This window comes from Lampris incognitus, chromosome 10 (genome assembly GCF_029633865.1).
Source record: "Lampris incognitus isolate fLamInc1 chromosome 10, fLamInc1.hap2, whole genome shotgun sequence".
NCBI classification, from domain to species: Eukaryota; Metazoa; Chordata; class Actinopteri; order Lampriformes; family Lampridae; genus Lampris; species Lampris incognitus.
Genome location: NC_079220.1, coordinates 13,146,119 through 13,168,095, shown reverse-complemented (window position 1 = coordinate 13,168,095; position 21,977 = coordinate 13,146,119). Strand labels below are relative to the sequence as shown.

Sequence of the window (21,977 nt, the reverse complement as noted above, 5' to 3'; positions counted from 1 at the left end):
GCTGGCATGCAGCTTCCAGGGGAATGCTGATATCAGCCCAGACTAGTTGCGTAAAAGCTATCTATAGCTTCTTTTCTTCTTTTTTTTAATTCATGAGCTGTCCCAACATGTCAACCAAGCAAAGGTTTGCTGCATTCAGTCGTGAATATTCACAGGAAGTTTGTTTTCCTGGCTGTTATGCTTGATTAATATTAGTATAAAGGATGGTGTTATAAATAAAATATGGGATCATTTCCATTGTTCTATACTGACCTTGTGGGCAGTAAGAGTTTAGATATATGGATTCAGTGTGGCAGCTTGAGGTTTTGCACTTTTTCTTTTTTTTACTTTAAAACTTTTTTGACAGATTTAGACAAAAATGTGGTAATTTTTCCTGCAGGGGTACTCCGTAATCACTGGAAAGAAAAAATAGGGAAGGATACAGGGACTGTTTCTCAACTGCATATCTTTAACAGTATTCTAAACTTGAACCATTAGCATAAATACTGAACGCCCCTGTGTGAGAGCTTAAGTCCTGTACTGTTTATTATGCAGGTACATCGCTGAAAACCATCTCTGATGTTTCCGCTCGTCTTTAGCATGTCTTGTTTTTGTTTGGTACGTTTACCAAAACTTTAAAGGGATATTGCAAAGTTTCCTGCTATCTTTCCTTGACCAGTACTTGTCACAGCATGGGGGGGTGCATTTTAAAGGTGCTGTGAGTGAAATGTTTCCTTATTGACCACCGTCAGCAACCAGTTGGAATTCCAACAGTCTGCAACCATCCCTTGGTGTGACGGTGGCCCGCAAGTGACGAGACTAATTCTGATAAGAGTCTTACAATTTCACAAGTTACCTAAACTCAGATCCTGCAGAAATGTCAAGTAAAGAGTATTCATGTTATTCGGCATCCGGGTAGCATAGTGGTCTATTCCGTTGCCTACCAACACAGGGATCGCCGGTTCGAATCCCCATGTTACCTCCGGCTTTGTCAGCGTCCCTACAGACATAATTGGCCATGTCTGCAGGTGGGAAGACAGATGTGGGTGTGTGTCCTGGTTTCTGCTCTAGCGCCTCCTCTGGTCGGTCAGGGCGCCTTTTTGGAGGGGAGGGGGAACTGGGGGGGAATAGCGTGATTCTCCCACGCGCTACATCCCCCGCATGAAACTCCTCACTGTCAGGTGAAAAGAAGAGGCTGGCGACTCCACATGTATCGGAGGAGGCATGTGGTAGTCTGCGGCCCTCCCCGGATCGGCAGAGTGGGTGGAGCAGAGATCAGGAGGGCTCAGAACAGTGGGGTAATTGGCCGGATACAATTAGAGAGAAAAAGGGGGAACCCCCGCCAAAAAAAAGGTATTCATGTTATAAAACATTATACAATTATAATTGTACAGTGTTATAACTTGTTACATATGGCTATATATTTAATGAAAATGCGACTTTTTTTGCCACAATAAAGGAAAAGTTTTACTGAGAACTTCTCTAGAAAGAGTTTTTGGCGTTGTAAGAAATTCTCTGAGGATCTGATGGATACTGTTAACTGAGAGTAAACTTATTTTCCGTAAACATTACAAATATGTTGTCCCAAAAACATGAATTACTGTAACTCACAATGTCCGGATATCTCTTAAAGCTTGCTGTACCATTTCCTCATGCAGTTGGAAGAGCTTAAGTCCAGGTTGAGGGAGGCTGATATGCAAACCAACAGCACTCCAGTCAAAGCTGCATCAGTCAAGAGAAACGGTTTAGACTCCCACGGTGCCAACGGAACACCACCACCTGTACCAGAAAAGCCGCTGAATCGTTTTGAGATTCAGAAAGCTGGTAATACTGGAGCTCAGGTGAGGAAGAGAGAGATTTCCTCCCTTCTGGATTCCCATCTTCCCCCTATTACTACTACTTTCGGCTGCTCCCCCATTAGGGACCCACAGATCATCCGTTTCCATCTCTTCCTGTCCTCTGCATCTTCCTCTGTCACACCAGCCACTTGCATGTCCTCCCTCACCACATCCATAAACCTCCTCTTTGGTCTCCCTCTTTTCCTCTTCCCTGGCAGCTCCATATTAAGCATCCTTCTTCCAATATACCCAACATCTCTCTTGCACACATGTCCAAGCCATCTCAATCTTGCCTCTCTTGCTTTGTAGTTCCAACTCTCGTCTCCACACTCCTACCCTTCCTCCTCTCCCGCTACCTCTGCACATGCCTTCCCCCTCTCCTTCTCCTTCGCCCAACCGTAGCATAGTTTCAACCAGCACCCTGCTGACCAACGGATTATCAACGGTCGTTGGTAACCCGTTGGTCAGCAGGGTCGTTGGTAACCTGGGCCTTGACTGATCCGGTATGGAAATCTGATTTATGATTCGCGTATTTGATTTGGCAAAGATTTTTGGCTGGATACCCTTCCTGATGCAACCCTCCCCATTTATCCAGGCTTGGGACCGGCACTAAGAATGCTTTGGCTTGTGCATCCTCAGTGGCTGGGTTCCCATCTTCTCCCATCATATCGAAAAAATAGTTTGTTTTGCTCTAGGGGTTGCCTTCCTTGGTAATTTAGAGGTCTAAGAGGATTACTACTTAACTTTTTAATTAATCAGAATGCCACTTTGAGAGTAAGAATCCTCTCGTCAGTTCATACTTCTGGTTTGTCAGTGGCATCGACTATAATCCATTCCTTATCCAACAATATCATTTGAAATTGTGTGTATGTGCTTGTCGTTCAAGACAAGATCTTACAGGTATATTGTGTAACTGTGTCAAACAGCAACCTGTAAGCAAATGAGCAATTTAGCTTCTGCACTTGGCTTGTATTTTTTGTTTTGGTCTGATTTGGTGTGTTTGAGTTAGTTTGAATAGGTGAAGGGTTGTGAGAATGTGAGAGGACTCAGACTTCAAACAAGGTGTCGCGCCTGTAACGTCCACGAGCTGACTGGGCTCTAGTTTAAGTACGCCCCCTGCTGATAGAAGGATATGGTGGCCAACTAGGTAGTCAGACACTTAGGCGCAGTCAGGAAGCCACCTGCCATGAGTAGATATAGCCTGTGAGACTTCACCAAAATCATCGTTCACTCCAGTCGTTGTCTGTCCATTTATTGATGTTATGAGAGGCAAAAAACATCACACTGGCAACGAGGATCAAAACCTGTGCGATGAAGAAAAATTCCGTCGAGGAAAAAGAAAGAAGGAAGCACCGAGTGAGTTGCTAAGCTAAGCTAGCGGGGACACAAGCTAACTCCCAAAATAACGTCACCATGTCGCTCGCAGGCAACGTCGCGCTCCTCCCCTTTGATACTAAAAGTGATCCCAGTTCTGCTGGACCACGATGGACAAAATGGGTACAAAGGTTTGAAAATTATACCATAGCTATGAACATTACTGGAGATGCTGGCTAAAGCGTTGCTGTTGCACTTAGCAGGAGAACGAGTGCATGATATCTATGATACTATGGCAGTCGAGGCAGACAAGTATGCAGATATGAAACTGAAGCTTACGGGATATTTTTCACACACAAAGAATGTCCAGTATCAAGTCTGCATATTCAGAAAAGCAGTACAGCAACCAGAAGAACATTTGAATAGCTATCACACCAGGCTACGCTTGCTAGCAAAGAACGGTGAGTTTACAAACATACATTCTGAAATTAAAGAACAACTAATACAGAGCTGCCCATCATTCAGGCTTCGCAGGAAGGCGCTAAAAGAGCCCGACATAACACTAAATGGACTTCTGGAACGCGGTAGAACTCTAGAACTGTCTGAAATGCAGGCTGGAGGCATAGAACAGGGTACAGCTGCTACAGTGAAGGCGGTGCATGAGAAGGCTCAAAACAAGCCATCAGCTGGAAATGCACGCCCAATGAGAGGTAAACCAAACAACCAGTGTAGGAATTTCAGAGGCAAATACCCACACGAAGAGGATTGCCCAGCTTTGTTTACCACATGCTCCGCAAGCTATGCAAAGCATGTGGTAAACAAAAGAACTTTGCAAGACAGTGCCACTCAAAACTCAGAGGTAAGGACACAAAACAATATAAAGACAGCAGTAAACAGAATGCACATCAGAGAGTACACCATGTGACCAGCACTACACCCAATGAAAGTAACAAGCCAGGTTCATCTAGCAGTGATGATGAATATGTGTTCATAGTAAACACAGAGACTGCAAAACTACCACAGACCAACATTAAGATAAACAGCCTCAGTGTGCCAGTCTTGATAGACTCAGGAGCCACAGCGAACAGCATCAGCGAAGCAACATTCAACAAACTAAAGCCATGCCCACAACTCAGGCCAACTGTGACGAAAATCTACCTCTATCACTCCAAAATCACTCTCCCTGTTGTTGGTGCATTCAAAGGAAATGCGGAAAAAGGAAACAAACAGTCTCAAGGCATGTTCAGTGTGATTCAAGAGGACAGTGTCTCCATACTAAGCTATGAAACATCTATGGCGCTAGGACTGATCAAGATAGTGAAGTCCCTGTCACCCACACCAACCATCAGGACAGTTGCAGACAAACTTGTCGACAGCTACCCAGAGCTGTTTGATGGAATCAGCATGCTGAAAAACTTCCAGGTTAAGCTCCATATCAACCCCAATGTCCAACCCACATGTCAACCACACAGGCGTGTGCCATTCCACATAAGGCAGAAAGTGGAAGATGAACTGCGAAAGCTGGAAGCGGATGACATAATTGAGACAGTGTCAGGTCCCATGCCATGGGTCTCTCCCATTGTCACACCCCCGAAACCAAAAGACCCAGACAAAGTGAGAATCTACGTGGACATGCGTCAAGCAAACCCTGCCATCAAACGTGAACATCACATCACACCCACCATGGATGATGTTATTCATGAACTGATTGGAGCCACCGTGTTTTCTAAGCTGGATCTGACAGCAGGGTACCACCAGCTAGAGCTCCACCCTAACATCAGGTATATAACCACGTTCACCACCCACCTTGGTTTGAGGCAATATAAATGCCTGAACTTCGGTATCTCATCAGCTGCAGGGGTGTTTCAGAACACAATCTGCCAGACTCTCCAAGGCCTCAAAGGAGGGAAAAATCTGAGTGACAACATCATTGTCTATGGTACCTCCCAGTCTGAGCATGACAGCAATCTCAGAGCAGTGTTCCAGAGGCTCAAAGAGAGTGGCCTCACACTCAACCGAAAGAAATGTAAATTCAACAAGTCCAAGCTCGAATTCTTTGGATTCGTCTTTTCTGCCGATGGCATCTCAGCTGACCCCAAAAAGGTTGCAGCTATACAGCAGGCCAGCAACCCAAAGGACCCAGGTGAAATCAGGAGTCTACTCAGGACGGTTAATTACTGTTCTCGATCCATCAAAGGCTTTGCCTCTATCTCTACACCACTGCGCCAGCTCACAAGGAAAGATACGCCATGGGAGTGGTGTCCAGAACAAGATGCAGCACTAAACGCCATCAAAGACAGTCTCACCAGTGATAACACCATGTCATGCTTTGATCCAAACAAACAGAGCTGATCATCAACGCCAGCCCTGTAGGGCTCCGCACCATCCTTTATCAAAAGGAGAAAGGTGAAAGACGCACCATAGCATATGCAAGCCGTGCTCTCAAGTGATGTGGAAAAGCGCTACTCACAGACAGAGCGAGAAGCACTGACTGTTGTCTGGAGCTGCGAGCATTTCCACTTGTACATCTAAGGACATCCATTCATACTAGTGACTGATCACAAGGCCCTTGTGTTTATCAGGCACAATCCTGGATCAAAACCACCTGCCAGAATTGAGAGATGGGGACTGAGGCTTCAGCCATACAACTACAAAGTGGAGTATAGAAAAGGAGCTTACAACCCAGCCAACTACACATTCCGTCATCCCATACCCACACAGACAGGTGACAACACACGAGCAGCAAAAGTAGCAGAGGAATATGTCAACTTCATGACATATCACGCTACACCCAAAGCAGTGACTCTCACAGCGATTAAAGAGGAGACTCTGAAAGACCTGATCCTACAAAAGGTCAGTGGACATATCAGAAACAATATGTGGTACAAGGTCACACATGACACACAACACACTGCCATTCTGAAGCAGTTCAAACAAATTAGCAGTGAACAAACAGTGTCACGCACAGACGATATCATATTAAGAAACACGAGAATCGTCATCCCCACAGCCCTACAGAACAGAGTCCTACAGCTTGCCCATGAGGGACACCAGGGCATTGTTAAGACGAAAACACTCCTCAGGACAAAAGTTTGGTTTCCAAACATGGACCAGCTTGCTGAAGCTACAGTCAAAAACTGTATAGCATGCCAGGCAAACACACCAGTCACACACTCAGAGCCACTGCAGATGTCTGCATTACCAGAAGCCCCCTGGCATAGCACAAGTGCAGATTTCTATGGACCTGCCCCCACTGGAGAGTATCTACTTGTCATTGTGGATGAATACATATGGTACCCAGTAGTTGAGGCTGTTAAGTCAACTTCAGCTAACACAGTCATGCCAGTTATAGACAAAGTATTCTCCATGTTTGGAATCCCCAGAGTGCTCAAAACAGACAATGGCTCTCCGTTTAAAGGTGACCAGTTTGTCCAGTTCGCAACCTACCTTGGGTTTCACCACCGCAAAATCACACCCCAGTATTCCCAGGCTAATGCCACTGCAGAACATTTTATGCGCACACTAAACAAGACCATCCATGTTGCAGGAACACAAGGCATACCATGGAAACAGCAGCTCAACATCTTCCTTCGAGAGTATCATTCCACACCACACAGCACCACAGATGCTTCACCAGCGGAGCTTCTGTTTCAAAAGAAGATCTACACAAAGATTCCCACAGTCAATTATGCCACTTCCAACAGCTCAGATCATGAAATCCAAGCAAAAAATCGTGAAGCTAAAGCTAAGATGAAAGCTTATGCTGACACACGTCGTCACACAACACCAAGTACTCTCACCCCAAGAGACACCATGCTCCACCGCCAGCCTAAGCACAACAAGCTCACCGCACCCTACAACTGAACCATATACTGTGTCAAAGATCAAAACCTCGATGGTCACAGTAACAAAGGATGGACACTCCATCACGAGGAACTCATCCTTTTTCAAGAAAATCCCTACTGAGCTCCAGAGCATTCCACCAGAGCCAGATGACAATAGTGATGAGACTGTTGTCAACACACCACCGCCAAGATATCCTGTTCGGCGCAACGGAAATCCTCCTCCCTATCTCTGTGAATATGACTAGTCTCACGAACCAATATGGACTATTATGGACTGAGAAATTACTCTATCTCATGGACTGACAATGTTGTTGTCATTTGAGACTTTACAAACAGAGTATTGTTCCATGGACTGTTCTATACAAGCACGCTTAAAGCACAAAGTAAAGGACTGTTTTGGTTCCACTATAGAAATTGACTTCAGTTGCTGTTTCAGGGACAGCTACAGCAAATGGATTTATTGCAAGTAAGGAATAACAGTCAAAGTTAAGGCCATTGTGAGTTTTTATTTTTTATTATGAATACTTGAGAATGCTTACAAGGAAAGTACTTCAGTAGCACTTCAGAAATTGAAACTGAGTTATGTTCAAAAAAAGAAAAGAGTGATGTAACGTCCACAAGCTGACTGGGTTCTAGTCTAAGTACACCCCCTGCTGATAGGAGGATATGGTAGCCAGCTAGGTAGTCAGACACTTATGTGCAGTCAGGAAGCCACCTGCCATTTGTAAATATATCCTGTGAGACTTCACCAAAATCGTCATTCACTCCAGTCGTTGTCTGTCCATTTATTGATGTTATGAGAAGCACAAAATATCACAGCACCCATTATCACCCAAGTTTCGTCAGCTCAATAGTAAATGGTTCCCACCCTTGTACAAATGGCCCCCTCTGACCAAAGCTAACACAAGCAATCTGACATATTACAAATTTCAACAAAGAATTTCGAAACGCTGTTCTACAGTAATATTGATTGACTGTTCAACAGAAGCATCATCACATCAGCATCTCATTTCAATCATTTTTCCTGCTGGAGTTGTTTCCATCACATTTATGTTTGCTGCTGCACCAGTGTTCATCCTACCAGTCAAAAAAGTATGCAATATATGGAGAGTACCACGGTAAAGGTGCCAGTTAGTATTGTGCAACCTGACTCCATGGTCCAGATGGATAGAATAACATTTTATTAAGTGGTGGGCTCATGAAACACACAAGACAAAATACAACATAAGTAGAATTTTAAGAAATTAAAGTTTCTTTTTCTAATCACAGAAAGTTGAATCAGTTCATCTGGACACAACATTGAAAGAAACGTTTCGGCCCTGTGTGATGGCCTGGCGGCCTGTCCAGGGTGTCTCCCCGCCTGCTGCCTAATGACTGCTGGGATAGGCTCCAGCATCCCCGCGACCCTGAGAGCAGGATAAGCGGTTCGGATAATAGATGGATGGAGAAAAGTTATGGATTTCAGCTTTCAAACCAAAAGAGGATTCACAAGAGTTGCCGCATTCGCAGGATTTTTACGCTGCGAGTAAATGACGATTTGATTTTTCTCTATTTTAGCTGAACATGAAGATCTCTAATAACCTTAATAACTTAGTAACTAATAACCTTAAGGGAACTTAAGTGAGGCGGCATGGTGGCGCAGTGGTTAGCGCGGTCACCTCACAGCAAGAAGGTCCTGGGTTCAAACCCCGGGTTAGTCCAGCCTTGGGGGGGGGGGTCATCCCAGGTCGTCCTCTGGGGGGGGGGTCATCCCAGTGGAGTGTGCATGTTCTCCTCGTGTCTGTGTGGGTTTCCACCCACAGTCCAAAGACATGTAGGTCAGGTGAATCGGCCATACCAAATTGTCCCTTGGTGTGAATGTGTCGGCCCTGTGATGGACTGGCAGCCTGTCCAGGGTGTCTCCCTGCCTGCCGCCCAATGTGCTGGGGTAGGCTCCAGCATCCCGCGACCCCAATTGGGTTAAATGGCTTGGATAATGGATGGAATGGACGAAGCTCTCCTGCTCTGGAAATTGCTGGTTTCAAAGTGTGAGGGGAGGTGCATTGAGAGAATTGTTGAGGGGGACAGTGCTGGGGTGAAGGGGTTCCACTCAATGACCAAAGATGTTTTAACAATCATCATAAAATACCATAGAGGCCCCTGTTTCACACCATTACAGTTTCTATCTTTAGCCTTTTATGTTATTTTCCTACTGTTTTTATTTTTTTGTTGTTGTTTGTGTTTTTGCCATTGACCTCAGGCGCTGATGGACATCCTGCAGCAGGACCGCAGGGAGGCCACGGAGCAGAGACAGGAGCTGTGTAATACTATCACCAGACTACAGGAGGAGCTACAGAGCACTGAGGAGTACAGGGACAAGGTGAACTTTTACTGCGTTTTACTTCATTAAATGGAGTATCTCAGTAACTCAAACCAAGAGTTTGACTCCAGGTCATAAACCCTGTTTCTGGCTCATATATTGCTTCGCTTTTCCTTTCGTAAACTTGAAATTTGAGCTTTGTGCTTTCAGCCAGAGGTTGTAATTGAACAATTTTGTGTAGCTGGAGTCGCAGTGTGAGCAGCTGCAGTTGAAAGTGAGGACTCTCCAGCTGGACTTGGAGACGGATCAGAAGACAAGTGTGTCTTACTTCAACCAGATCATGGAACTGGAGAAGGAAAGGGATCAGGTCAGTGTTTGGGGCCACAATTATCTTCTGTCAGGGCTACAGCCTTAGTCAGATCTTGAAAATGTGAGCCTGGCTTGAATCTTTTCCTCTTATCAATATATATGCAACTCAATGAGTGTCGTGTGTGTACTTTTATCTGTATCTTAAGTCATAACACTGAACAAACTCCTGATAACGTCTTGATGCATGCTCAATAATCCAGGTAAGAAAATCAAAGAAGGTGTCCGGGTGGCGTTGCGGTCTATTCCGTTGCCTACCAACACAGGGATCACCAGTTCAAATCCCCGTGCTACCTCCGGCTTACCCACAGACACAATTGGCTGTGTCTGCAGGTGGGAAGCCAGATGTGGGTATGTGTCCTGGTCGCTGCACTAGTGCATCCTCTGGTCAGTTGGGGTGCCTGTTCGGGGGGGAGGGGGAACTGGGGGGAATAGCGCGCTACGTCCCCCTGGTGAAACTCCTCGCTGTCAGGTGAAAAGAAGCGGCTGGCAACTCAACATGTATCGGAGGAGGCATGTGGTAGTCTGCAGCCCTCCCCGGATCGGCAGAGGGGGTGGAGCAGCGACCGGGACGGCTTGGAAGAGTGGGGTAATTGGCCAAAGTAAATTGGGGAGAAAACGGGGAGAAAAACAAAAAAGAAGAAGGTTGAATCAGTTCACCTGGATACAGCGAATTTCTGTCAATATTTGTCAGTGTTATATTCTGGAATGTGTGTGTGTCGACCCTGCAATGGCCTGGCAGCCTGTCCAGGTTGTTTCCCCACCTTCTGCCTGATGACTGCTGGGATAGGCTCCAGCATCCCCTGTGACCCTGAGAGCAGGTTTGGACAATGGATGGATGGAATATTCTCTGTCAATAAAAGTTGTATCCAGATGAACTGATTCAACCTTCTTTGAAACTCCTGAAAACCTTTTATAGTTCATTTAGCTTGGAAATTTCCAAGATGTCAAATTTCTATTACTGATTTTCTGACAAAACATGGTAATTGCATTTCTCAACAATATTTAAATCCACGTTGTTTTATGTGGTCCTGAATATACTGGAAGCAGGATTCTTATGCGTTCTCCACTATCTACTTTATGACTTAGATCAGCATCCTCAGAAAACACAAATGCAACTATTTCCTCTATCGTTTCAGCTGTACCAAACTGGCATCTTTCAAACATGTGACAGATTGTATGCTGTGCCATTTTCCCCTATTCCCCGCTACCTTTTTCCCGGTTCCTTCAGGCCCTGCGTAGTCGGGACAGTCTGCAGCTTGAGTACACTGACTGTCTGCTGGACAAGAACCGTCTGCGCAAACGCATTGCTGAGCTTCAGGCCAACATGGAACAACAGCAGAGGGAGCTGGAGAGAGAGAGGGAGAGGAGCCGGGAGCAGACCAGCCCCTGTCTGCACTGTGTGAGTTGGGATAGAAACCTTACTGATCCAATTTCATCAGCCTGATGTTAACCATCCTTTGCTCATTCATTAACGTCTTCATACTACTCTTCCACACCATTCAATGTATGTTTGCTTGTTCCCTGAATTTGTCCCCTGTAGTCCCACCTGTCTCTGTGCACCGAAGACCAGTGTTATGGCCCCTGTTGTTCTCTAGACCTGGACCTGTGCGTCAGCCCCCAAAACAATGGCACAAACCCAGTGCTACGAAAGGTCAGCAGCGGCGTCCATCTCCATGGTTGCCGTCTTTACCTTCATTATCACTTTATTCCTTCCTGTTCATGTGATGAGTGGCAGAGTCCTCCTCAACACGGTCTTGATCAAAAGCTGTATTAATGAACTCCATTGTTGCAGAGCTGCGTCCAAACACGTCTTTCTGTCTTTTTGTTTGTTATTGCTTACCAAGCGAGCCATTATGCAATTTGGCTCCGAAAATGGAAAATGTTTGCAACACAAGTGCTTCCTGCCACTTTTTGTGTGCAGATCCTTCATGTATTTGAAGGAGTCATTGCTGCGGGGTCCAACTTTATTAAAGACCACACATTTTATTTTTCACGTAGTACCTTTGGAAGGCACCTTTAGGACTGTAAAAGGAAGCCTTGTTGTGCCAATCTTGGATCTTGTTATTATTACGCAGAGAGCGAAGGATGTTGAAATGAATGTTTCTGTGACCATAAGCGTGTCGGTACCTGAAGTACTCAGCATTTCTTACTGACTGTGAGGTCTTGTCTCTGCTTGTCTTTTCTGTGCCACAGACACCCTCTAGAGGCCAGGCCAATGAGAATTCTGGGGGTAAGTTGAGCACAAGGACAACTTGAAGAAATTTGACAAATAACAATTCACTTATAGGGTGTATATGTGTATGACAATACTTGATTGATTGGCTTGAACAGACTTAAATATTTTACAGACTCATGTTCCAATTCAGAGGAGAATCTCCTGTCGTTGGTGAGTGTCCACAGCATTACCTCATAATATGAATGAAGGAAGGGAGGAAAGACAAAGTACGTCAGAAAGACGGAAACTACAATATTGTGTGTGCATGTGCATATGTGTGTGTAATATATAATGTATTTGTGTAAAGCCTCTGCATGCACAGATACAGAGATGTAGCTATTCTAGTCCTCTGATATGAGTAGATAATGAGAATTCAGTCTGATTTAATTTGCTCATAATATTTTTTTATGCCTCCATGCCTTCAGACAGAGGGCAACGAAAAGGAAATAAATAGGCTTTCCACGTTCCCCTTCCCTCCTTGTATGAACTCCATCAACCGGCGATTCAACACCGAGTAGGTTTAATAGCTCAGCATTACCAGACTCTCAAAGTATCGCTCATCCTGTTAAAAATTTGGTTCTCTACCTTTTTTTCTTTTTTCTTTTTTTTTTTTGCCTTTCACTTTACATATATGTTTTTCTCCCCCTCACCAAAAAGGTTTGAGTTGGACTCCTGGGGCAGTGATGAGAATGACAATCCTTCAGGTATGTTTGATTCAGTCATGACTTGCATAACCATCCATTGCAATTTTTTTTGCAGGGCTTTCCAACCCAAGCAGAGAAATGGTTTTCGCCAAAGTTAGTCCAGATAGATCTGAGTCAAACTGTATTTGCAAATGATTTCATTGTCTTCTACTACTACTACTACTACTACTACTACTACTACTACTACGACTACTATGTTAATAAATGTTTAATCATAAATAAATAAATAAAATATATATGATAACATATAATAAATATATGTAATAATTAATTATATATGATATAGAACATAATATATAACATATTATATTGTATTATAATAATATAAATAAGTTATATATATATATGTATCGCTATCTATCCCTTTTAACTGTCAAGGACAACGCTCCTGAGTTCTCTATACAACTCGGTATCCAATAAACTATTGAAGTATGGTAACTTCGCTTTTTATGTGTTTAAAGTATGTTCTAAAGGCTCTAAATGTCTTACAGTGTCATCTGGTAACTCCAACTAAAAAGGTTGACTACCCCTTTAAGGCGCTTAAATATGGCATATGACCCCTTTAAGGCAATCTAACATGGTCTAGACACCTCAATGTGTCACCGAGTAACTTATATTAAAACGGTGGACTAGCCCTTTAAGGTTATATACTATGGTCTACACATCTCTGGGTGTCACTAGGTTACTTCCAGTAAAAAGGTGGACTAGCCCTTTAAGGTTGTCTCAACATGTCACTTACCATAGCCTAGACACCACAGGAATAAACACACATGAATAATCCACACTCACACAGGTACATAGAGTTATATATACAAATGTATTATGAGTAATAATTATTAGAATGAATGAAAGTAATAAGCCTCAGTGGCTAACAAGCATCTGCATTCATATACACACAAATGAATCAGACCAACATATTAGCATACAGCTCAACAACCCCATAACTAAAATAAATAATAAAAATAAAAGAAAGTCAACCCCCAGTTGCAGGCCTGTTTCTTTATCGGGTACGTTGGGACCCTAAACAGCCCTCTTTGCTCCCCTTGGAAGCCCGCACATCCGGCTTGTACTCACAATGAATGCTCCTCTTCGTCTCAGTGCAGCAGCGAACGTCAGGCCGGCAGCCATCCTAGCTGACTGGCTAGTTAGCCGTTAGCACCATCTCACGGTCGAACCGTGCGCTCGCCTCGGCAGCACAACGCGGCAACAGACGACTCCTTCTGCGTTCCTCGATGGTCGCATGAACCCACCACTACACTGTAACTGATAACATTACTTCGCTAAACTAGAAGACGGCCCGACTCACTGTGGGGCAAGCCCCTCACCGCATCCAGTCCATTCGCCCGTCTTGCTGTGCTAACAACGAACACCGACTGGCTAGCTCGCTCCGTAACGTCGCTGGGTCCACATATGGGACTGACGAGTAGTCAGTTTGTCTCCCAAATCCACACAAACAGTTCCCGGGATGGGTCTCGGTCAGACACCCGCACACATCACTGTTCACTAAACTTCAGTTACATTTCTCTCACCGCAAAATAGCATATAACAACTCGACATCAAACTGCTCCGTTTTACTCACACAAGGGACGAGAGACCTCTCTCTCCCCGTCCAGTCTGCTCGTGCTGACGTTTTCCGCTGCCCTCTCAACCAATCACATTCAAGGTAAGGTATTCTCTCCACAGCCAACCAATCACAACAATGGTAAGTTTCAACACTAAAGCAAATGCATTTCACATTGGTAAACAACTGTTTTGCAGAACAATATCAACAACATATTCAAAAGGTATACAAAATAACAAATATAGGCCAAACTCTTATCTAATAGTGCAATATAATATATCTAAGGCCTATAATTTAACCTCAGGGTTACATATATAATAATTATAATAATGTTAATAAATAAGTGGTAATAAGTGGTAATAATGTTGTATAAATGTTTCAGTAATCCTGAAGTCAAATGTGGATGAGATCTACCCAGGCAGGACAGTTTAGACAGTGTCAGATAAGAAAAGGATCTTTTATTTTTGGGACTTTCTTGTACTAAACTTTCTAATATTCCTTGTGCTGTTTCTATTTCCACCCACTGGGCACCCGAGTCGGCTGAAATGAGTGATAAATTAAAAAGGTGTTTGCACTGGTTTTGACCCGAGCCTGCTGTTAACCAAACCTGGGTGGTACTTAAAACACCACCTGTCATCTTTTCAGGTGAACAGAGCGAGCCTTCTTTGTGGGATTCATGGAGCTCGCTGCACTGTCATCTCTTTCCTCCGGACCTGGTCAACCTGCCTCCGGTTCCTCCAGAGAAACCCCACAACTGTGTTTCAGGGTATGCAGCTCCTCTGGTGTAGCAGTCTGGCAATTATTGTCAAGAAAACCACAGCTTGATCAGATAACTGTGTTCTGTTTGATACCAAAGTGTAATTGGTGAACTACTTATAATCCTGAAATGACCACCAGAAATAATCTACCCTCCTCCCCTGCCTTATGGTCTCTCAGGGTGGAGCCCCTTTCTCCATCGTCAAGTCCCCCCACTACACCAAAACGAGGAGGAGCCGGCCCAGCAGATGACATTACAATAGTAGGGGGAAACCGTACGGGGATCTTTGTCAGCCACGTGAGAGCCGGGTCCCCAGCTGAACTATGTGGACTGAAGGAAGGGAGCGAGCTGTTGGAGGTGTGTATGTACGTGTGTGTGTGTGTGTGTGAAGTCACTTTTCCATACACATGTGCCGGCTTGGCTTGACTCGGTTTGGCTAGGTGAGTCTGCCCAGCAAGGTTGGGATTTGCATTTCCATTGCAATAAGCTAACCGCTCGAAGGTGTGTCTTTAACTGCTTGTCACATGCTTGTCTCGGGTCGATGATGTGTAAAAGCAGTGCCCTCCCTCTTTAGCGCTGCTTACTGTGTGTACAATAGTTATTCCAACCCTCCTCACAGTGATCATTTAAGCGATATGATTCGAGAAACAAGTCCCAAACCTCTCAGTTCTTCAGCCAGCTGGCCATTTAGCCGCGTAATAGAAAGCCAACGCTGGTGAGAGGAAACCCAACTCTGTGACGTCACTGCAACCCGTTTGGAGGCGGGTTTGCACCGCAATCATTGGGGCATCTGGGTGGTGTGGCGGTCTATTCCGTTGCCTACCAACACAGGGATCGCTGGTTCGAATCCCCGTGTTACCTCCGGCTTGGTTGGGCGTCCCTACAGACACAATTGGCCGTGTCTGCGGGTGGGAAGCCGGATGTCGGTATGTGACCTGGTCGCTGCACTAGCGCCCCCTCCGGTCAGTCGGGGCGCCTGTTCGGGGAGGAGGGGGAACTGTGGGGAATAGTGTGATCCTCCCACCTGCTTCCTCCCCCTGGTGAAACTCCTCACTGTCAGGTGAAAAGAAGCGGCTGGTGACTCCACATGAATCGGAGGAGGCATGTGGTAGTCTGCAGCCCTCCCCGGATCGGCAGAGGGGGTGGAGCAGCAACCGGGATGGCTCGGAAGAGTGGTGTAATTGGCCAGATACAATTGAGGGGGGGGGAGCACTGTAAACATCTGTGATTTTGTGAGGAGAGCACAGTTTGATTGACAGCCAGTCATGGCCGGTCAGTTTGATGGCGGAAGATCTCTCGTCTTCGCTTACACTCGCTCCCGGTTCACTAGCCATATTTGTTTGTGTACGCCCACAAGTACAGAATGAACTAAATAATTTAGTGTATTTTTTGTGACTCACTATAATATATAGTGTTAAAAATATGTAAATTAAATGCAGATAAAAGAGCTAACAAGAACGAAAATACGGTTTTAATTTGACAGGGCCTTTTTTTTTTTTAAAGGGTTTAGAGTTAAAGCATGTGTGCGTGCGTGGGACCATTTTCGGACCTGAACACACATCAAAGCTGTGAATTTATTTTCAACTTTCTCTTTTTGTCTGTGTTTCGTCTCAATTGGACCCAGCTGGAGCGGGTTTTGCTCGGTGGAGGCAGTGTGCTGCTGAGCCAGTGCACAGGAGAGGTCGCCCATTTTTCTCTGCAGTGGTGGACTGACCCCTCGTCACTCAAACACCAGAGCAACGCAGAGGGTGAGGCCCTTATTTTGATAGGAGGCTTTTTATTGTAAGAGCTCTTTGTTGTTTTGTCTGAGTTCCACTACCACACGGAAAAATCTAGAAACTACAAAACAGATGTGCAAAGGTATCTTATGATGATTTAAGGATACTTTTTTTTTGTTGGATTTTTCCCTTGTTTTTCTCCCCAATTGTACCCGGTCAATTACCCCACTCTTCCGAGCTGTCCCGGTCACTGCTCCACCCCCTCTGCCGATCCGGGGAGGGCTGCAGACTACCACATGCCTCCTCCGATACATGTGGAGTCGCTAGCCGCTTCTTTTTCACCTGACAGTGAGGAGTTTCACCAGGGGGACATAGCGTGTGGGAGGATCACGCTAATACCCACCAATTCCCCCTCCCCCCTGAACAGGCGCCCCGACCTGACCGGAGGAGGCGCTAGTGCAGCGACCAGGACACATACCCACATCCGGCTTCCCACCCGCAGACACGGCCAATTGTGTCTGTAGGGACACCTGACCAAGACGGAGGTAACACGGGGATTCAAACCAGCGATCCCCGTGTTGGTAGGCAACGGAATAGACTGTTATGCTACCTGGACACCCCAGGATACTCCTCACCAGATCAGTGGATGACAGTTTTCAGTATACTGACCTGACATTTCCACTCTCCTTTACCCAGAGCTCACAGAGGTGACGAGAAACTCACGTCCTCCCGTTTCTTTCCTCCATTCCTCAGCCTACGCCAAGCTGTCTTCCCAGCTGTCGGCGCCTACTTTTCAGGGGGCTGACTCCTTCTATGTACGTGTCAACCTGGACATCGACCCCCATGGCGACCCACCCTGTCTGGGGGCACGTTGTGATGACATTATACATGTGAAAGACACGCGCTACAATGGAAAGTACCAGTGGCGCTGTTCCCTAGTGGACCCGTGCACAGTCAAGCCCTTGCAGGCAGGGGCCATGCCCAACTACAACAGGTGCAGTACAGTGACGTGTTTGCATGACATTATGGCACATTTTCACATGCCACACCTTGCTATTCAAGTCCAAGGAGATTTAGGTACACTCTCTACTATTGCTCATAATATGGAAACCTAAACAAATTACTTGTGGGATTCCTTTTATAATGCCTTAGCTGGAAAATAATGAGGGCCGTCCTAAAATTCAGCCCCTGTTGTTTATCATTTTTTCATGTCTGTTTTACGTTAAAAATGGTACTGAATATGAATCCACAGGGCATGTTTTGCATTATACAATATGGAAGATAAACAAATCTTGATTACGCCATTCTTTCTGTCAGGGCCCAGCAGTTGTTACTGGTGAGACTACGAACAATGGCCCTGGGGCAGAAAGACTTAAAGAAGAAGGGGGTGAGTCTAGCCGATATTTGTTCAGTTTTACATAAGTAACAGATGTTTACAGGAAATCACATTTTTCCATCCTATTATCAACGCTTAACCAAACTACTACCCTTCATTGTCCTCTATTCCTACTTGTAGCTATCAAAGAAGGGATCTGGTCGTGTGCGATTAGTCAAGGCGGTGGCCCCCACCTGTCGTAGTGTTGGCGCCACACCTCAGGTCCTCTACACACTCAGCCACCGTAAGCTCCACCTGCAATAAATACAACAGGAACTGGCCATTAAAATTATCATTGGTCTTACTATGTGACAACTTTGTTGAAAATATGTTAAAGATATTTGTGTGTGTGTGTGTGTGTGTGTGTGTGTGTGTGTGTGTGTGTGTGTGTGTGTGTGTGTGTGTGTGTGTGTGTGTGTGTGTGTGTGTGTGTGTCCTCTCAGGTCATGAGGAGCATCTGATCCCTTACAGCCTGGTCCAACCAGTCCAAGTTAAGACTAAGAGGCCAGTCATCTTTTCTCCGTCGCTGCTGTCCCGTGGCCTCATAGAGAGATTGCTGCAACCTGCAGACTCTGGACTGGACTTCAACACCTGCTCGCCAGGTACATGCACATATACATACGGCTACATAAACACACAGCGTTACAGACACATGCACTCATGCACAGATACACAAACTGAGAACATTCGTTAAGAACAAAATAAACGCGTTAACATTTCAAAGCTCTTTTTTTCCTTTTTTTTTTCATGAATTTACATGAACTCATTTGGCAGGCACTTTCATCCCAAGTGACTTAAAATAGAGTTAGCAATTAGCAGATCATTTGAGTGTTTATAACCTAGTCTACTTTCTTCATAGTACTTAAGGTCACACCTCTCCCTTTTCCACTGCAGAGCCCATCTTGGCTTCAGAAAGATGTGATAAGAAAATATTCCTGTTGGACACCTCCACTCCAGAGCAGGCTCTGGGGATACGGCTACAGTCAATACAAGAAGTCATCAGCCAGGTAATGCAAACACAAAACATTTAGCCATCTCATTCAGAGAAGGCACGAAATTCTCCTCGTCTCGACCTCCCTTGTACATGTACACCACGTGTCCAAAAATCGATTGCACTCTCGCCATTAACCCATGTTTTTTGCATATCTTAAACATCTCTAACCATTTGTACACATAGATTTACACATAAATCACACATGAATGACATAGATGTAATCAGTAGAATTGCTATGGGATCATGGCTTTCACCTGGATTCGTCTTAATTGGAGGCAAGATCACGTGTCGCTTAAAGGTTGGTTAGTCTGTGTGAATTATCAGCAATAATCCCATCCAATCTTTCTCTCTTGCTCTGTTTCTGTCTCTCTTTCTCTCTAAGGATAAGCACTGTCTTCTGGAGCTAGGTCTGACCACTGTAGAGGGCCTGCTGAGACATGGGGTCTACCCCATTGTCATCCATATTCGACCTAAGAACAAAACACACAAGAAGTTGAGGTGGGTATCGGTTGGTTATCCCTTCATTGTGTTTATTCAAAAGTAAGCGAGAGCTAGAATGTAGCAGAATCTCAACCAGGTCCATCTGCTCATCTGATTTTGTGGCGCTTTTCCGCTTGAGGATTACTGTGGTGAAAAGGCTCGTGGAGTAGCCCAGATGTCCCATTCCACAATAACTTCAACCAGTTTCAGCAAAGGGATTCCATGACATTCCCTGGCCAGCTGGGAGATGTTATTCCCTCAGCGTGTAATGGGTTGGTTTTGGGTCCACTCCCCACTCTACTCCTCATACGGTATCCTTACAAAGCACGCAAACACCTAAACTTGCTCCACTTGACACAAAGGAGCATTGTCTCTACTGAGGTCCTCTTAGATCCTTACCAACCTGTGAAAAATACTAATTTATGCCTCTCAGTTGAGGTTTTAGGTTGGTGGTTCTGTTCCCTCTTTACCACAAGGTTTTGATACCATGCCTGCGTTGCTGCAGTCTGTCCAGCTGTCAGTCTCACAATCCCTTTACCTTTGACAAATAACACCGCAAGATACTTGAAGTCTTCCAGTAGAAGAAGTTGTTCACTTTCTATCCAAATGGCACAAGGCTCTTTTTTCCAGATGGAAACTATGGACTCACATTCAAAGATGCTGACAATCATCCCAATTAGCCTTTAATGGCCTTACCAGATGCAAAAAGCTCTCAGTATCATAACTCTAGGGGCCGGATTTTTTTAAAAATTTTTGTGGTTTATAAATTCACGAATTTCATGAGTTAGTTTTCCTTTTTTTATGAATGAGGAAAAGTGGAGAACCAAATAATAAAATGTATATTCTGCCAAAGCGGTTTGCTTCACTCGGAAATGGGATAAGGAAAAAAACCCACTGCTGAATAACATTTCAACTGTTGAAGTCTGTCTTTAATCATTGCATCTTACCTTCCTTCGGCCCATCTTAAAAGCCTTCCTTCTCTTGATTCTCTACAGGAAGCTGCTCCCCCGGCGTGGAGAGGAGGGCATAATGGAGGAGGTGTGCCAGGCTGAGGAGCTACAGCTGGAGAATCTGCCCATGCTCTACCATATCCTGGAGCCCAGCACTTGGAGCTGCACCGAGGAACTTCTTTCCGCCATACGCAATGCTATCCTCAGCCAACAGAGAGCAGTGGCATGGGTTGTGCTGGACAGGCTGCAGTAGAATTTATCTGAAGTGTGGTTACTTTTCTAAAAGGAATTTCCAGTTTTCACTACCATTAAATAAAGCAGCTGGCAGCCACCACCACATCCAAAATACTGACAGCGCTGTTTTATTGGCCTTAACAATTATGTCTTTGTTGAAACACTAGTTTAATGTAAAATAACAACGACGGGACTTCTAGACAGAATTTGCATACAAGGTCACTTACTGAACTTAGATCATCTTTGTTCAGTAATGTCAACATAAACTGCTGTGTTTGTGATGAGATACTTTTGGAGTGCTGGACCAGATCCAAGGTCAAGGTCAAGACAATAAAGCATTAAAATACAGTTAAAATATTATGTCATGACATCTGAATGCACCAGATCACGTGACACAGCATAATATGTTATAATGTAATATTACTGTGTAGAAGATAATAATCATACTGAAATAGAAATTATATATAAGGAATAAGAGGTCATTTGGATACTATTTTCTGTGTAGGTCACTGGAGTGGCTGCAAGACTGTTATGAAATACAAAAGATGTGGCACAAGGAAAGCTTGGAAGATGCTAATAAGTTGGTTGGTTCAATTAAAATTTTTCTACTATAATCATTAATCTCTCTGAGAAAAAAATAACGTTTTATTCAGCTCAATTTTTTTTAAAGATTTATTTATTGACAATGCACCAAACAAGTACCTTGTCATTTTTGTTTTAAGTACAAAATACAACAACAGAAAATAGAGGAGAAAAAAATAGAGAAAAGGGAAAGAACAAAACAAAATAAAATGAGTACACCCTCCCACCCACCCCACCCCATCCCAAGAATGGTACAATGCTCAACATCATTCACAACTTCAAGTCCTTTAGAGACATGTTAAGGGAAAAAAATACAACAGCAGTTCTAATAAGCGGATTTATTGAAGGGAGAGAGTCCAAGAAGGAGCCCCAAATTTTATTAGATATTGCAGGTTTTCTCCTGACATTGTATAGAATCTTCTCTGGAGTGCAATATGATGAAAGTTCATTCAGCCAGTGCTTTCGTGATGGTGAGTTTTCTGATTTCCAGTTTATAAGGATCATTTTTTCCCCGCTGTGCTGGCAAGTAATACGAAATCCTTCTTATGGTGAGTTAATGTTAGCATGTCAGTGTCACCCAATAACCAAATCCTGGGATCATGTGGTATTTCGTACTCTATGATATCTGAAACAGTGGTTATAATCCATCCATCCATTTTCTGAACTGCTTATCCTGCTCTCAGAGTCGTGGGGATGCTGGAACCTATCCCAGCAGTCATTGGGTAGCAGGCGGGGAGACACCCTGGACAGGCTGCCAGACTGT

The 21,977-nt window shown here is 44.6% G+C and overlaps 1 protein-coding gene across 1 annotated transcript in view; it reads left to right on the top strand.

Moving 5' to 3' along the window:
• The window catches only part of zmp:0000000896 (caspase recruitment domain-containing protein 11), a 34,582-nt gene extending 13,381 nt beyond the window's left edge, over window positions 1-21,201 (top strand). Inside the window, exons 6-24 of the mRNA XM_056288486.1 lie at window positions 1,638-1,820; window positions 9,216-9,335; window positions 9,517-9,642; window positions 10,873-11,043; window positions 11,185-11,295; window positions 11,838-11,874; window positions 11,993-12,030; window positions 12,285-12,373; window positions 12,517-12,563; window positions 14,770-14,890; window positions 15,061-15,238; window positions 16,506-16,629; window positions 17,353-17,593; window positions 17,917-17,986; window positions 18,116-18,218; window positions 18,418-18,576; window positions 18,869-18,981; window positions 19,351-19,466; window positions 20,444-21,201. Of these exons, the coding sequence (XP_056144461.1) occupies window positions 1,638-1,820; window positions 9,216-9,335; window positions 9,517-9,642; window positions 10,873-11,043; window positions 11,185-11,295; window positions 11,838-11,874; window positions 11,993-12,030; window positions 12,285-12,373; window positions 12,517-12,563; window positions 14,770-14,890; window positions 15,061-15,238; window positions 16,506-16,629; window positions 17,353-17,593; window positions 17,917-17,986; window positions 18,116-18,218; window positions 18,418-18,576; window positions 18,869-18,981; window positions 19,351-19,466; window positions 20,444-20,651 (2,355 nt within the window). The 3' untranslated portion in view covers window positions 20,652-21,201. The remainder of the gene's footprint in view (window positions 1-1,637; window positions 1,821-9,215; window positions 9,336-9,516; window positions 9,643-10,872; window positions 11,044-11,184; window positions 11,296-11,837; window positions 11,875-11,992; window positions 12,031-12,284; window positions 12,374-12,516; window positions 12,564-14,769; window positions 14,891-15,060; window positions 15,239-16,505; window positions 16,630-17,352; window positions 17,594-17,916; window positions 17,987-18,115; window positions 18,219-18,417; window positions 18,577-18,868; window positions 18,982-19,350; window positions 19,467-20,443) is intronic.
• Window positions 21,202-21,977: the final 776 nt, after the last annotated feature.